At 44.6% G+C, this 15851-nt stretch overlaps 1 protein-coding gene across 3 annotated transcripts in view; it reads left to right on the plus strand.

The window, feature by feature from the left end:
• Positions 1 to 15851, plus strand: part of ZNF180 (zinc finger protein 180) — a 20072-nt gene continuing 4221 nt past the window's right edge. For 2 of the 3 annotated variants that reach the window (XM_027515528.1, XM_027515530.1), the window contains exons 1-3: positions 1 to 727; positions 2177 to 2266; positions 10845 to 10919. In XM_027515528.1, the coding sequence (XP_027371329.1) occupies positions 2216 to 2266; positions 10845 to 10919 (126 nt within the window). In that variant the 5' untranslated portion in view covers positions 1 to 727; positions 2177 to 2215. Of the gene's footprint in view, positions 728 to 816; positions 921 to 2176; positions 2267 to 10844; positions 10920 to 15851 lie in introns of those variants that run through there. The other variant, XM_027515529.1, reaches the window with a different exon arrangement.

Raw genomic sequence — 15851 nt, forward strand, 5'->3', positions numbered from 1 at the left:
CAACCACAATAACCAGCTATAAGAAACTTTGGGGGGTAGAGATTACATTTCAAACAGCAATAATTTTTTGTTGTTAAAGTCAGATTTACGTGAGGAAAACTACAGTTTCTTGATAGTATTAAAAGAGAAAGCTTAAAAATAAAGCTGTATGAAAACACGTTTCCAACCGCATCCCGTTTTCACTGTCACTCCTGAACGTCTAGCCGAGCCCAGGGCCGGCCTTTCCCAAGACAGCCACTTCCCACGCATCGGTCTTTTGGCCTCCATTTCCTAGTCTCAACGCCGCGCAAAAACTCGGACGCGCACACTCTCACCCCTCAGCCGCTAATTCAGTTTTCACTCCTGGTTCTTGTGTGGCCACCTCCCGAGTCCACCCCGGGTATGAAGCTGGAAACACCCCACAATTACCGCCCGCACCGCCGAGGCTTCTGGGAATTGTAGTTCCGGCTCGCAGAGTCCAAACACACTTCCGGGTTCGGGCAGAAGTGCAGCCATTGTCCCGTGCGCGGACGCTTGCAATCTACGTGCACCTCGGCCCTTTGGCGGTTAAGCCGAGCGGCCTTGTGGATGCCGACTAAGGGAGGGGATAGAACTAGCTTAAGCCTAGTCTGTCGTGTGCAGAGTCGTGGTAGAGAATTGCCTAACCGAGCTCGTCTTGCCGCAGAGCGGTGGTGGGCACTGAAGCTGTGACAGGCCCTGCCTGGACCTCGAGCTGGTGGACTCTCAGGTTGGTGAGGGGGCGGGGCAACGCCGGGTGCCTGGTGCGCGCATGCGCAGGGTCTGGGCGGGTGGCTGGGACGGAGTATGTGGGTGGGCGATCTGGGACCTGCGTGGGCGGTGCTTCAGCCTCAGATTACAGAAGTTGGTGGTGATGCTGGGGCAACTGCAGATCCCGGTACTGTGCTCTGCGCGCGTCCCAGGTGCGACGCACGTAGGGGCCTGGGGAGATTGGTGGAGAAAGCGGTTTGGGTGCAGGTTCAGGGTACAGCTGCATTATGAACTCACACTGTACTGTTTGAGTGAGGATCCAGGGGTGCTGAGGGATGGGTAAGAGAGAGCAATGGGGCAGAGATGGCTTGTGGAGGCGGGGATTTGCCAGGAACTGTTCGAGTCTCAGACCCAGAAACTTCGAGCCGGTACGCAGACAACAGGTCCACATTAAGGGCCTAGGAGGGGCTAGCAGGTACTATGCTTGTCAGGGCGCCCCCCAGCCCCATGCTGGCCACGTTTTGGATTCAGCGGTGAGGACACCGGGTTGATGGGGGGCCCAGGAGGATTTTGAGTGGTGGGGAGTCTGGGCTGGTACTCTTCTGGTAGGGGCCCACCGATCCCAGGAGGGAGGAGGTCGTGGGTGCAGCTGAGCTCTGTGCGTATGCTTGGCTTTTTGAACAGGAAGTGAGAGGCAATCGCCAGGTGCTGGAGGGTCAGTGGAAGGATAGGATCCTGGGAGGGGCACGGCTAAGTAATGAACTTCACGCAGTTAATCAGGTATTTGACTGTGGATCATCAAGCCCAGGGGGCTACATGGTGGCTCAGTGGCTGCAGTGCAGGAGACAAAGGTTCGATCCCTGGGATGGGAAGATGCCCTGGAGAAGTGAATGGCAACCCACTCGAGTATTCTTCCCTAGGAAATCCCATGGACAGAGGAGCCTGTGGGTTTACAGTCCATGGGGTTGCAAGAGTTGGACATGACTTAGCAAGTAAACAACAACAACATCAAGGCCAGAGCCCTGCTCTTTGCCTTAGGAAGAAGTGCTGATTTGGGTCTGCAGATTCAGGTTGAGGGTGGCAGGTGGACACTAGGGGATCCTCAGTGTGCTGGGTGTTTGTGGGGGTGGGGGGTGTCCCAGGATCCAGTGGGACAGAGACTGATTCATGCTGCAGATTTTGGTGATGGGTGTAAGGTGGAGCTCGGGCACATGGTGGGCTTCCAGGTAGGTGGCCCAGAGGCCCCAAACACTGGACCATCCAGTGGAACTGCAGAGTCTTGGCCTGGGAGAGGGACTAGCGACTCTAGGTACAAGCATAGCTATTCAGGCAAGACTCTATCTGGGCAGGAGCTTCTAGAAACACAGTTGCCATGGAGACTGCATCCCCGAAGCAGAGGCTGATGGTGGGGTGTGGCCCACAGTGGACCTACAGGAGGATGCTATACTCAGGGCTTCTCCTCTTGCAGCTCAGGATCTCAGGTCCCTGCCTGTGCCTGGAGGAGAGTATGGAAGAGCAGGATGAGAAGCCCCAAGGGTCCCTGAAGGTCTGCGTGCAGGTGAGTGGAGCTTCCCTTCTCCTGGGAGACCAGAGTTTGCTCCCCCTATGCCTCACAGTCTGATCCTCTGGGCATGGGAGGAGGGAGCATGTCTGGCTCTCTTTGTCATGTTTTGGGGCTTCTGGTCCCTCCCAGTCAGCAAGCTTCTCACACTTTTTCTACATTTTATGGAGCTCCCTACTCTTCCTCACCCTTTTACCCAATAACTCTTTCTGGAAGGAATTTGGCATCTCGTATCAAAAGCCCTGGGCTTCCTTGGTGGTCAGTGGTAAAGAATCTGCCTGCCAGTGTAGGACATGTGAGTTCAGTCCCTGGGTGGGAAGATGCCCTGGAGAAGGAAATGGCAACCCACTCCAGTGTTCTTGCCTAGGACATTCCATGGACAGAGGAGCCTGGCGGGCTACAGTCCATAGGGTTGCAAAGAGTTGGACACAGCTGAGCAACTAAATGACAACAATGTAAAGCCCTTAGGCTACTGTTTCCCTCTTGACCAGCAACTCACAGCTTTGCTTGGGAATGAGCAGTTGGAAAGAAATTTCAAGAATATTCAATGTAAGAAGAGAGTTAAATGAGTTATAGTAAAACCTTGAATGGAATTCACTGTAGATACTGATAGGCTGAAAAGATATTTATGATCTGGGTTAAGTAAATAGCATTTCAAAATGCTTTTTATAAAGGGGTATAATTTGTATGTACGTGGAAAATATGTTATAAATTTATCAGTTAACAAAGATTATCTGTAAGTTGTATTCCGAATGACTTTCTGTTTTCATTTAGCTCTATTTTTGTCCTTTTATGCAGTGCATTTTAAGTCTAGGAAATAAACAGTTTAAAGCATTTTCCTACAGCACATCTTCTTTGAGAACATTTCATTTCTTTAAAATGTTAAATTAGGGGAGTTCCCTGGTTGTCCAGTAATTAAGACTTCTCCATCCAATGCAGGGGGTGTGGGTTCAATCCCTGGTTGGAGAGCTAAGATCCCCCATGCCTCCCAGCCAAAAAAACCAAAACATAAAACAGAAACAATATTGTAATACCTTCAATAAAGACTTTAAAAATGGCCCACATCAAAAAAAAAAATCAAACTTAAAAAAAAAATTAGTTAAATTAGAATTTCACCTTTCCCTTCCTGAACAGTTCAGTCCTGAAGCTGTTAGGTGGAGCAGAGCCAGTTAGGCGTCTGCAGCTAAGGGAGGGCTACCTACCATGGGGCGTCACAGCCTGATCAGGGTGATGAGGGTGTCCATGTGTGGGGACGTCAGTGACCAAGCAGGGTGAGGATGGTGGCATCAGGAGTCCGAGCCCAGGTCAGGTGAGGTAAGTGCCCATACAGAGGAGGAGATGCTCGTTTGGGGTGACAGGAACAGAAGTGGTGAGAAGGACTTCCCGGGAGTGGATGCACCAGTGTGGGTAGCCCAAGTGCAGTGGGGGTGTCCACGCAAGGGCTGGTCCGGCCTGGGGTGTCCGAGCCACAGCAGGGTGAGACAGGCACCCGTGTTTGGGGGTGGAGGTGCATCCTGGTGTGGCATGTCACAGCCTGAGCAGGCAGAGAGTATCTACATGTGAGAGTGCCCCAACGTGGAGTATCAGAGCTCAGGCAGGATGATAAGGGCATCAACACAGAGGCCACAGCCAAGTGGCACGTGAGAAGAGGCCTGCAGAGTCAGAGCCCAGGCAGCATGACAAGGGCTTTTTGGCAGAGGCCGGCCTCCTGTGGGGCAGCAGAGTCCTGGTGGGCCAAGGGGTGCCTGTGTGGGAGAGAGCGTGGCAGTGGAAATGGGAGATCAGTTACTTACAGAGGAGTTGATCAGATAAGTAAATCTAAAAAGGGTCATGGTGAAACCACTTTAGGCCAATCCTAAGGGAAATCAACCCTGAACATTCATTGGAAGTATTGATGCTGAAGCTGAAGCTCCAGTATGTTGGCCAGCTGATGTGAAGAGCTGTCTCACTGGAAAAGACCCTGATGCTGGGAAAGATTGAGGGCAGGAGAAAAAGGGGGTGGCAGAGGATGAGATGGTTAGACAGCATCACCAATTCAATGGACGTGAATTTGAGCAAACTCCAGGAGTCAGTAGAGGACAGAGAAGCCTGGTGTGCTGTAGTCCAGGGGGTCACAAAGAGTCAGACATGACTTAAGAACTTAACAACAACAACAGAAACCGCTGGGTGGCATTTCTGGGGCTCCAAGGAGCTCCAGTTCTTTCTATCTCAGCACAGTGAGGCAAAGTGATAGCTAAAAAAGTGACTTATTAGGATAGGACACTTGTGAGGCTTACAAGCAGGCGGGCGAGAGGGGGCCATGCCCCTGAAACTTAGTGGGCTACAGTTTTATAATCAAGGGAAAAGTGAGGAGGGGGAGAGGACCACCTTCCTCCTTCTTGAGTAGATGTCATGCTTCTATCATTAACTCCTCCTCCACATTGGGCAGGGAAGTTTTCTTGTCCCTACATGGTCATGGGACTATCATGGCGCAGTGGAAATGAACAAAAGAGATTATGCTCTTTTGCATAAGGGTAAGTAACATATGAATTGATGCTTTTGAACTGTGGTGTTGGAGAAGACTCTTGAGAGTCCCTTGGACTGCAAGGAGATCCAGCCAGTCCATTCTAAAGGAGATCAGTCCTGGGTGTTCTTTGGAAGGAATGATGCTAAAGGTTAAACTCTAGTACTTTGGCCACCTCATGCAGAGAGTTGACTCATTGGAAAAGACTGATGCTGGGAGGGATTGGAGAAGGGGAGATTGGAGAGGAGGAGAAGGGGACGACAGAGGATGAGATGGCTGGATGGCCTCACCAACTCGATGGACGTTTGAGTGAACTCTGGGAGTTGGTGATGGAGAAGGAGGCCTGGTGTACTGCAATTCATGGGGTTGCAAAGAGTCGGACACGACTGAGCAACTGAACTGAACTGAAATAACATATGCTCATGCTAAAAATGGTACATTGTCTCAGGTTTTAGTAAACAGAATGTCACCATTTACTTATATTTTTGTTTTTGTGTACACAGAGGAGCGTGTCATAGGAATCATTAACTCACTGAGCTCGCCTATCAGGATGCGGGTCTCACACCACCATTCTTTTATTCTTTTGGGGGCGTGTCTCATATGCTCCTGCTGCCTGGTTTTGTTGCTAGGCAAGCGTGCTTTCTTGAGTGATCATTAACTTACAGGGGTCTCCTATACATTTTTCTTTACTTAAATCCCCTAGTGGGATTAACTGTTTAATTACCTACTTTGTCCCTTTACTCTGTTCCCTATCAGTGGGAGGCACATGAATGTTTTGATTTCCCAGTGCATATCAGAGTTACGTGTACACTATACTGGAGTCTGTTAAGTGTGCAGTAGCACTGTGTCTAAATAAGCAGTGTTTTTGTTGTTTAGTTGCTAAGTTGCATCTAACTCTTTTGCAACCCCATGGACTGTAAACCTGCAGGCTCCTCTGTCCATGGGATTTCCCAGGCAAGAATACTGGATTGGGTTACCATTTCCTTCTCCAGGGGATCTTTCTGACCCAGGGATCAAACCCCAGTCTCCTGCATTAGTAGGCAGATTCTTTACCTCTGAGCCACCAGGGAAGCTCCATAACAAGGTACACACCTTAATTTTAAAATATCTTACTGCTTAAAAATTGCTAATCAACATCTGAGCCTTCAGCAAGTCATAATCTTTTTGCTGGTGGAGGGCCTTGCCTCATTGGTGGCTGCTGACTGATTGGGGTGGTGGTTGCTGAAGGTTAGGGTGGCTGTAGCAATTTTTTAAAAGAAGGTAACAGTGAAATTTGCCTTATCAATTGACTTGTTCATTTATGAACAATATCTCTGTAGCCTGCAGTGCCGTCTGGTAGCATTAACCCACATAACTGAAAATATAACTTCTTTCGGAATAGGAGTCAATCCTCTCATCCTCCTGCTGAGTTATCAACTAACTTCAGGTCATATTCTAATTCCTTTTTTTTTTTTTTAGGTTTTCTTTCTTTCTTTCTTTCTTTTGGCTGCACTAGGGTCTTCGTTGCTGTGCACGGGCTTTCTCTAGTTGTGGAGAGTGAAGCTACTCTCTAGTTGGGGTCCGTAGGCTTCTCACCGTGGTAGCTTCTGTTGCGGAGCACAGGCTCTAGGGCCCTTGGGCTTAGTTGCCCCACGACTTGTAGGATCTTCCCGGACTAGGAATTGAACCCGTGTCCACTGCTTTGGCAGGCAGATTCTTAATCTCTGGACCATCAAGGAAGTCCAATACTTTGTTGTCATTTCACCAGCGTGTTCACCAGGAATTGATTCCAACTCAAGAAACCACTTTTCTTTACCCATCCTTAAGAAACCATTCCTCATTCATTAAAGTTTTTTTCCATGAGATTGCAGCAATTCAGTCCCATCTTCAGGCTCCACTTCTAATTCTAGTTCTCTTGATATTTTCACTTCATCTACAGTGACTTCCTCCACTGAAGTCTTGAACTCCTCAAAGTCATCCATGAGGGTTAGCATCAGCTTCATCCAAATTCCTCGTCCCATAGGTCTCCTGGAGGAGGATATGGCAACCCACTCCAGTATTCTTGCCTGAAAAATCCCATGGACAGAGGAGCTTGACAGGCCACAGTCCATGGGGTCACAAAGACTCAGACATGACTGAGCATGTGTGCATGCGCATGCACACGCACACACAAATAAATCTCCTTAATAGCATCTAGACTGATGAATCCTTTCCAGAAGATTTTCCACACACACACACACACATACACACACACACATACACACACACACACACACCACATACACACATGAATCTCCTTAATGGCATCTAGACTGATGAATCCTTTCCAGAAGATTTTCAATTTTCTTTGCCCAGATCCACCAGCAGAATCACTGTCTTTGGCAGCTATGACCTTATGAAATGCATTTCTCAAATAAGACTTGAGAGTTGAAGTGATCCCTCTTCATGGGCTGCAGAATGGAAGTTGTGTTAGCTGGCATCAAAACAACATTAACCTCATTGTACATCTCCGTCAGAGCTCTCAGGTGAGCAGTAATATTTTGAAAAGAATCTTTCCTTCTGAGCAATAGGTCTCAACAGCAGGCTTAACATGTTTGGTAAACCATGTTGTAAAGAGATATGCCATCATCCAGACTTTGTTTTTCAATTTATAGAGCACAGGCAGAGTGATTTAACATAATTTTTAAGGGCCCTAGGATTTTCGGAGTGGTAAATGAGCGCTGGCATGAAATTAGTCACCAGCTGCATTGGTCCCTAACAAGAGAGTCAGCCTGTCCTCTGAAACTTTGAAGCCAAACATCGATTCTCCTCTCTAGCTAGGAAAGTCCTAGATGGTATCTTATTCCAGTATAAGGCTGTTTTGTCTACATGAAAAATCTGTTGTTGAGTATAGCCACCTTCAGTAACTACTTAGCTAGATCTTCTGCATAACTTGCTGCGGCTTCTTCATCAGCACTTGCTGTTTGTCTTTGCACTTTTATGTCACAGGAAACAGCTTCTTTCCTTAAACCTTATGAACCAATCTCTGGTAGCTTCAAACTTTTCTTCTGCAGCGTCCTCACCTCTCTCAGCCTTCACAGAATTTAAGGGATAGCACGTTATTGTGGATGAGGTTTTGGCTGAAGGGAATGTTGTGGCTGGTTTGATCTTCTCTCCAGAATACTCACTTTCTCCATATCAGAAATAAAGCTGTTTTGCTTTCTTGTGTCATCCGTGTGCTCACTGGAGTAGTGCTTTTCATTTCCTTCAAGACCTTTTCCTCTGTATTCAGAACTTGGCTGTTTGGTGCTAGAGGTCTCGCTTTCGGCCTGTCTCAGCTTTCACATGCCTTCCATGTTAAACTTAATCCTTTCTAGCTTTTAAATTGAGAGACATGAAATTTGTCCCTTTCACCTGAACACTTAGAGGCCCCTGAAGGGCTATTGATTGGCCTAATTAAATATTGTTGTGTTTCAGAGAATTAGGAATCCTGAGGAGAGGGAGAGAGAGGAAAGGCTAGTCAGTAGAGCAGTTAGAATCTACACAACATTTATGGGTTAAATTTGCCCTCTTATATGTGGGCACGATTCTTGACATCCCAGAACAATCACAATTTTGTTGTTGTTTAGTGGCTGAGTCCTGTCTGACTCTTTGCAACCCCATGGACTGTAGCCTACCAGGCTTCTCTGTCCGTGGGATTTCCCAGGCAGGAATACTGGAGTGGGTTGCCCTTTCATTCTCTAGGGGATCTTCTGGACCCAGGGGTTGAACCGAAGTCTCCTGCATTATAAGAGGATATTTTACAGCTAAGCCACCTGGGAAGCCCCAAACAATCACAATAGTAACATCAGAGATCACTGATCACAGATCACCATGACAAATACAGTAATACTTAAAAAGTTTTAAATGTTTTGAGAATTAATGACATGTGACATACAGACAGGAAGTGGGCAGATGCTGTTGGCAACATGGAACCAGTAGCTTCGCTTGATGTGATGTTGCCACAGACTTCAGTTTGTAAAAGGCAGTATCTGTAAAGCACAATAAAAAGAGATACGCCTATTCTTGAAGGGACTGTCAGTTGACGGATTGAGTCATTATACTCCGTAGTAAAAACTTCAGGAAGCCACAAAGGAATTGCCTTGTTTCAAAGTGATTACTCAAGAGGAAACATTTTTTGCTGTTTTGTTTTGTTTTCTATATTGAATATAGGAAAACAAATGTCGTTTAAAAATGGATACAGTGTTGAAACACAGACTGTGAACTTGTCCCTCAATTCTGCGTTTCCAAAATACAACTGCTTTTAATGCTTTTGAGACTGTCTTTCCAGACTTTTCTGTGCTTATTTATATTCTATAAAAATTTATTCATAGTCCATATGCTGTTCTTAATTTTTTTTTTACTCAACAATATGTTACAGACATCTTTCTGTCATTTGTATGCCTCAATCCATGCAAATCTATCTTTTCTTCTCTTGGCTGCTGAAGAGTAGTCAGTTACCTGGATGAAGCATAATTTATTTAAATAGGCACTTACTAATGGACACTTAATCCCTCCTCCCATTTTTGCTATGTTAATGTAACTTTTTAATGAGGTTTCTTGTTTTCTGGGGCTAGAGGGGAGGGCGGGACTGTGCTGCACAGTTTGCAGGATCTTCGTTTCCTGACCAGGGACTGAACTCAGGCCACGGTAGTGAAAGTCCTAAGTCCTAACCACTAGACTGCCAGGAGATTCCCTAAGTGTATTTTCTGTTATTTCCTAAGGAAATGCTTTCAAGTAGACTTATTGGCTATTACATATTTTTAAACATTACCATTAAAAAACAAACATAAAGGCAAAGAGTATATATAAAAACTGATAAGATCGGGATAAAGTGTGTACCCGAGTTAAAAATGTGGATCTAATATCAGTTTCATGGTTTTGACAGTGTTCTGTGGTTGTATACGATACTATCATTGGGGGAAACTGGGTGAAGCAGACACAGGAAGTCTGTTTTATTTTTGTAACTTCTTGTGAGTATTTAACTATTTCCAAGTAAAATGTTATTTAAAAAAATATATCGCCAATCCAGGAAGGTTGTATCAACTTAAAACTCCACTAAGAGTATATGAATATGAATCTCTTAAATCGTGGGCCACCAGGGCAGAGGTCATCAGCAACAGGCCCAAGAAATAGTCCATGTGGTTGGGATATTGGTTACATACAGGGGTTTGAGCAAAGAAGTAAATATAAATAGAATAATGGGATCCAGGTAAGGAGGGTAAAAATATAGAAAGCAGGGAGGCCAGAATAAAATGTGTTGTTAAATTGGAAATATCAGTGTGAATTTATGGTCTCTAATGGGCAGAGATAGTTATAGAAATAGAGATGTGATTTTATCTGATTGAAAGAGATGAGCATCTTTTTGTGTATTCACTGGCCGTTTTATTTCTTCATAGTTGGGTTTCCTGTGCATTTTCCTTTGTCCATTTTTCGGTTGAAGCTACCTTTTTCTTTCTTTTTTAAAAAATATGTATTTATTTGGCTGTGTTGGATCTTAGTTGTAGCATGTGGAATCTAGTTCCCTGATTAGGGATTGAACCTGGGCCCCCTGCATTGGGAGCTTAGAGTCTTAACCACTGGACCACCAGGGACGTCTCTACCTTTTTCTTCCTGATTTGGAAGAAATCGTAACAGCATAGATTCTTATCGGTGGTATTTTTTGCCAAACATTTTATGAAGTTAATTTGGTGTTCTTTTCCTTTATCATTCTTCAGTCATGCTGTATTCCATCCTATTTGCTTACAATTCTGTGTTCCAGGAATTCAGGCAGGGCCCAGCTGGACAGTTCTTTCCTTCTATATGGTGTCTGGGGTCACTCAACTCCATTCAGCTGCTAACTGGGCTGGTCTGAAAGATGCACAGAGATAGCAGGCCATGTCTTGTGCCTCAGTGCTCCTCTGGGTATCCCATGTCTCTCCCCACGTGGCCTACCTGTGCTTACCGGTGGGAAGGAGCAGAAGTTTTGTTGGTGGGATGTGTTAAAACAGGTGGTCTACTGGGTCCTAGCCAACTCACAGTGGGCATTTTGAGCCCTGATTATTCTCCTTTTTCTCATCTGCTCTGCCTTCTCAGGACTCTCTGCTTCCTCAGGAGATTATCATCAAGGTTGAGGGAGAAGATGCCCGGTCACTGGCCGTCCCATCCCAGGTGAGTTGGACAGGGCCTTTGTGTCTTTCGATTGAGAAATGTGCATGGCTGACAGGCAGCAGAAGCCACATTGAAGTGAACTGATTAGAAAATGATTAGAAAATGAGGAAATTGAGATGAATGGATACTTTTTACACAAAGTTGGTTATAATGCAAGGAGAGTGATAACTGCATGGAAACTTGAGAGTGAGTATTGTCATTTTCTTCCCTCTAAAGGTTTGAAAGAATTTGGCTTGGTTTAAATGGTTGCAGGACAGAGTAAGTGAAAAAAAATTCAGGGTCAGGAGAGAGAGAAGCTACAACTATAAAGCAGAACTCACAGATACAAAGAACAAGTGGTTACTAGTGCTGGAGGTGGCGGAAGCTGAGGGGAAGAATTGGGAGGTATAAAGTATGGAGTATAAGACAGGCCTGAGGGTAGATTATACAACATGGGCAATATAGCCAATATTTTGTAATAACTGTAAAGGGAAAGTAACCTTTCAAAATTGTATAAAAATTAAAAATAGCCATTAAAAAAACAGTCCTTGATTAGTGTCAGGGGAATTAATTCAGAACATATGTGAATGCATTGGCTCTGTTAGAGGAAGAAGGGCTCATATAAGAAAAGTGAGGTTGAGGGAATTATTGGAAGGCTTACATTTTTCTCTGTGAACCATCAGATGTTCTGTTGAGCATGAGGGTGGTAATCAGAATGGAGAGATGTTGGATGAAGAGTGGAGAAGGCTTAAAGTAGTAACTTGGATTAGGGGAGACAGGCTGCTCCAGGAGGTACAGTGAGGTTTCTGGTCAGTCCCAAAAATTCATTCTGAGATTGTTGTTTGGTCGCTAAGTCGTGTCCAACTCTGCAACTCTATGGACATGCCAGGCTTACCTGTCCTTCAGTATCTCCTGTTGAGTCAGTGATGCTGTCCAGCCATCTCATCCTCTTTGACTCACTTGTCCTCCTGCCCTCAATCTCTCCAAGCATCAGGGTCTTTTCCAATGAGTTGGCTCTTCACATCAGATGGCATTCTGAGATAGTAGCCATTAATAATAATGGAGAGCAGGTTGATATTTAGATGTATTTAGTTACATTCAATGGAAGCCCCACAGCCCACAGGTTTAAGGCAATATTTAAAAGGGAATTTTTGACTATATCAAATAGAAAGATTAAGATGAATGATCCATAGACTCTCAACTGAATAATTAAGATAGAAAAGATAAAAAGGATACTAAACAGAAAGGAAAAGACTATAGACTAGAGAATAGTCATAGTAGGTGTTTCAATAGAATAAAATAAAGAGCTTCTCTAGTGGCTCAGAGGGTAAAGCGTCTGCCTGCAGTGCAGGTAGACCTGGGTTCGATCCCTGGGTTGGGAAGACCCTCTGGAGGAGGAAATGGCACCCCACTCCAGTACCTTTGCCCAGAAAATCCCATGGACGGAGGAGCCCGGTAGGCTACAGTCCATGGGGTTGCAAAGAGTCAGACACGACTGAGCGACTTCATTTTCAATAGAATAAAGACCCCAAACCATCAAAGAATGAGAAGAGTAAAGGGGACAACTGAGCAAGTAAAGTGGAGAAATCTGATGTTGTAATGAAAGAGTGAGCAGTTCTCTGTGTGTGACTTGGGAGGTGGAGTACTTTATGGTGGTTTCAAGATCTAGGGTCTCACGCTAAGAGTGAGGGGCTATAAGTCAGGCTGGCTGTATGAATTGATGACTGAGAACATAGTCTATGATGTTAGGGAAACTTGAAGTTGCATCCCAGTTAGGCATATGTGTTACTTTCTCTAACCTTCTGGCTTTTCATCTGAAAAATGGTGCTGCTAATAGTATTTTCTCAGGGACCTTGTAAGAAATCAATGAACAGTAATTTATGCAGTGGGCTTCTCTGGTGGCTAAAGTGGTAAAGAATCCGCCTGCCAGTGCAGGAGACACAGGTTCACTCCCTGGAGGAAGATCACAGGGATTCAATCCCACAGGAAGGTCACCTGGAGGAAGAAATGGCACCCCCCTCCAGTATTCTTGCCTGGGAAATCCCATGGTGGGCTACAGTCCATGGGGTCAAAAAAGAGCTGGACACAGCGACTGAACAACAAGAACAAATTTATGCAATAGGCTAACACATTACCTGACACCACACAGTAAGTGCTTCATTAGAGTCAGTTATTTTTCTATTATTACCAGAAAACTCTACAAATGGATGCTATAGACCATCCAAGACAAGACAATACAACTTGTTGAATTAGAGGATAAATCCTAGGTGTTACTAATATAAATCTTCAGTGGAATGGAAGGGAGGTGGTGGTCAAGTTATTGGTAGAACAAGGCTCCAAGAAGTGAGGTAAATGGCATGAGTTTCAGGGTTTCTGGGAGGATACACACTCTTTTCCAGCTTTGATGCTGAGACCCCTGGATGGGAGAGCATGACCACCCTGAGCCTGTGAGGTCTGCAGAGGAGGGAGTCCTTGCAGGGAAGTGTAGGTTTTTATTAACTCAGGAATGGGGCATCCCTGATGGGTCAGTGGTAAAGAATCCGCCTGCCAATGCAAGAGACATGTTTGATCCCTAATCCAGGAAGATCCCGTGTGCCACAGAGCAACCAAGCCTATGTGCCACAACTACTGAGTCTGTGCTGTGGAGCCCACATGCCATGACTGCTGAATTCCATGCCATGGCCCTAGAGTCCAAGATTCCACGCTCCACAACAAGAGAAGCCACTGCCATGAGAAGCCCACACACTGCAGCTTTAGAGTGGCCCCCACTTGCTGCAACTACAGAGAAAAACCCACACAGCAATGCAGACCTAGCACAGCCAAAAAAAAGACTACTATACTTATTTAAAAAAAAAAAAAAACAGGGATGCAGAGAGAATATTTGGTGAAGATGTAAGATTTCATTATTATAGAAGAATTCCCAAATTGAAAGGTTTGGGAAGGAATTTTGAGCAGTGAGGAGCTGGGGACAAGTAGATGAAGTATAGAATAAGAAGGGATAGAAGTCCAGAAAAGCCAGTATCCATACTTAAGGGACTTTTTCTAATGAGTATGTGATAAGCCTTGTGAGATTCAGGTGAACAGAGAGGACTTAAATCAGAATTTGAACCAGGATTTTTTTGATGTATTACTAAGTCTATTGATATACTGTTTCACTTACTGAAATAAGTTACCAAATATGTAATTAGTCTGTACTATACACCAATACTGTACTAAGCATAAATAAATACCTTGTCCCTGCCATCATGGATTACAGCCTAGTGACCAAGATGACCACTATGCAAACGATAAGAAAGGGTGGTGGGTCTTATGATAGAAATTCCTGGAACTTTGAGAATATAAAGCTTGACGTGGAGGGGGGGTGATAATCTAGTCTAGTATTATTTATTTGACATTTGAAGAAGTTTGATATTAAAGGGACTACATTAAACACTGAAGAGACATGTTAATTAAAAGGAAGCATGGGGCTTCCTTGGTAGCTCAGTGGTAAAGAATCTGCCTGCCAATGCAGGAGACACAGGTTCTATTTCTCTGGGAAATCCCACATGTGGGCCTGTGAGCCACAACTATTGAGCCTGTGATCTAGAGCCCGAGCCCTGCAACACGACAAGCCACTGCAATAAGAAGCCCAGGCATCGCAACTAGGGAGTAGCCCCACCTCAGCACAACTAGAGAAAAGCCCACACAGCAACAAAGACCTAGTGCAGCCAAAAAATAAGCACATAAATTTATTTTTTTTTAATTTTAAAAAGGAAGCATGGATTGGAAGTTGAAAAACAGTATCTATAGATCCATGTTGAACACAGGGAGCAGTTTTCTGAATCTCATTTTGGGCTCATTATGAAAATCTTTGAGATTTTTAGTGAAAATTATGAGCCATAGCTTAGAAAAATGCAAGTACAGTAGCATTTTGCATCAAGTTTTATGGACTTCAGGGACCTTGTGTCCTATTCATGAACCACAGCTTAAGAACACTCCATCTGTTTTAAAATGTCTTGGCAAGTGGCATTTGACTTCAGTGGCTTTTGCTGCCTTTGGATAAGGACAGATCACATCCAGTACTTTTTTGGAACAAAATTCCTGCCCAATAGTTTTTTTTTTTTAAACTCAATTAAAAATATTTTATTGGAGTGTAGTTTGATTAACCACCAAATAGTCCAAAAAGGTGAAGAAGGAAATGGCAACCCACTCCAGTATCCTTGCCTGGAAAATTCCATGGACAAAGAAGCCTGGTGGGCTGTAGTCCATGGAGTCGCAAAGAGTCGGACACGACTGAGTGATTAAAACACACACACACACACACACATACACATACACACACAGAGTCCTAAAAGGAGGGTTCTTCCTGCTTACAGGAGGCAGCTCAAGAGACCCCCTGTTTACATGGCAGTAATGACAGGCTCTGTGGTGCAGCTCATAGTGTGGGCAAAATAGAACTGTTTTCTGAAGACTAAGAGTTCAGGATAAAGATCTCTCATTGACTGTCATTTAATTTTTCAGTGTTCTCAAACCTAAGCATCCTGATAATTACCAGCCTTTGTTTTTTGTTCAGTAAACTCTGCTAATGGCTTTTTATGTATCATTACAATTTAATTCACTCAACAACATATGAGTTGGGTATGGTTAAGCCTAATAAGTAGAAATGGAATAACCTCACCATTAAGAGACAGTCAGATTAGATACATTTAAAAAAAAAAAATCAGACATATGCTCTTAATAGAGGAAAAAACCCAAGTCTCTTTTCCAAATCCAGTGCTCTTAGCTTATACATCCTGCCTTTCATTAAGGCCTACATTTCATTTTCTGTCCCACATTTCATTCTCTGCATCACCAAAGCTGTGTGCCGAATCTGGCCCATCACCTGTTTTTGTAAATAAGGTTTTATTGTAATATACTCACAACCATTTGTTCATATATTTTCTGTGGCTGCTGTCTTGCTATAGCAGCAGAGCT

Source organism: Bos indicus x Bos taurus, chromosome 18, assembly GCF_003369695.1.
Source record: "Bos indicus x Bos taurus breed Angus x Brahman F1 hybrid chromosome 18, Bos_hybrid_MaternalHap_v2.0, whole genome shotgun sequence".
NCBI classification, from domain to species: Eukaryota; Metazoa; Chordata; class Mammalia; order Artiodactyla; family Bovidae; genus Bos; species Bos indicus x Bos taurus.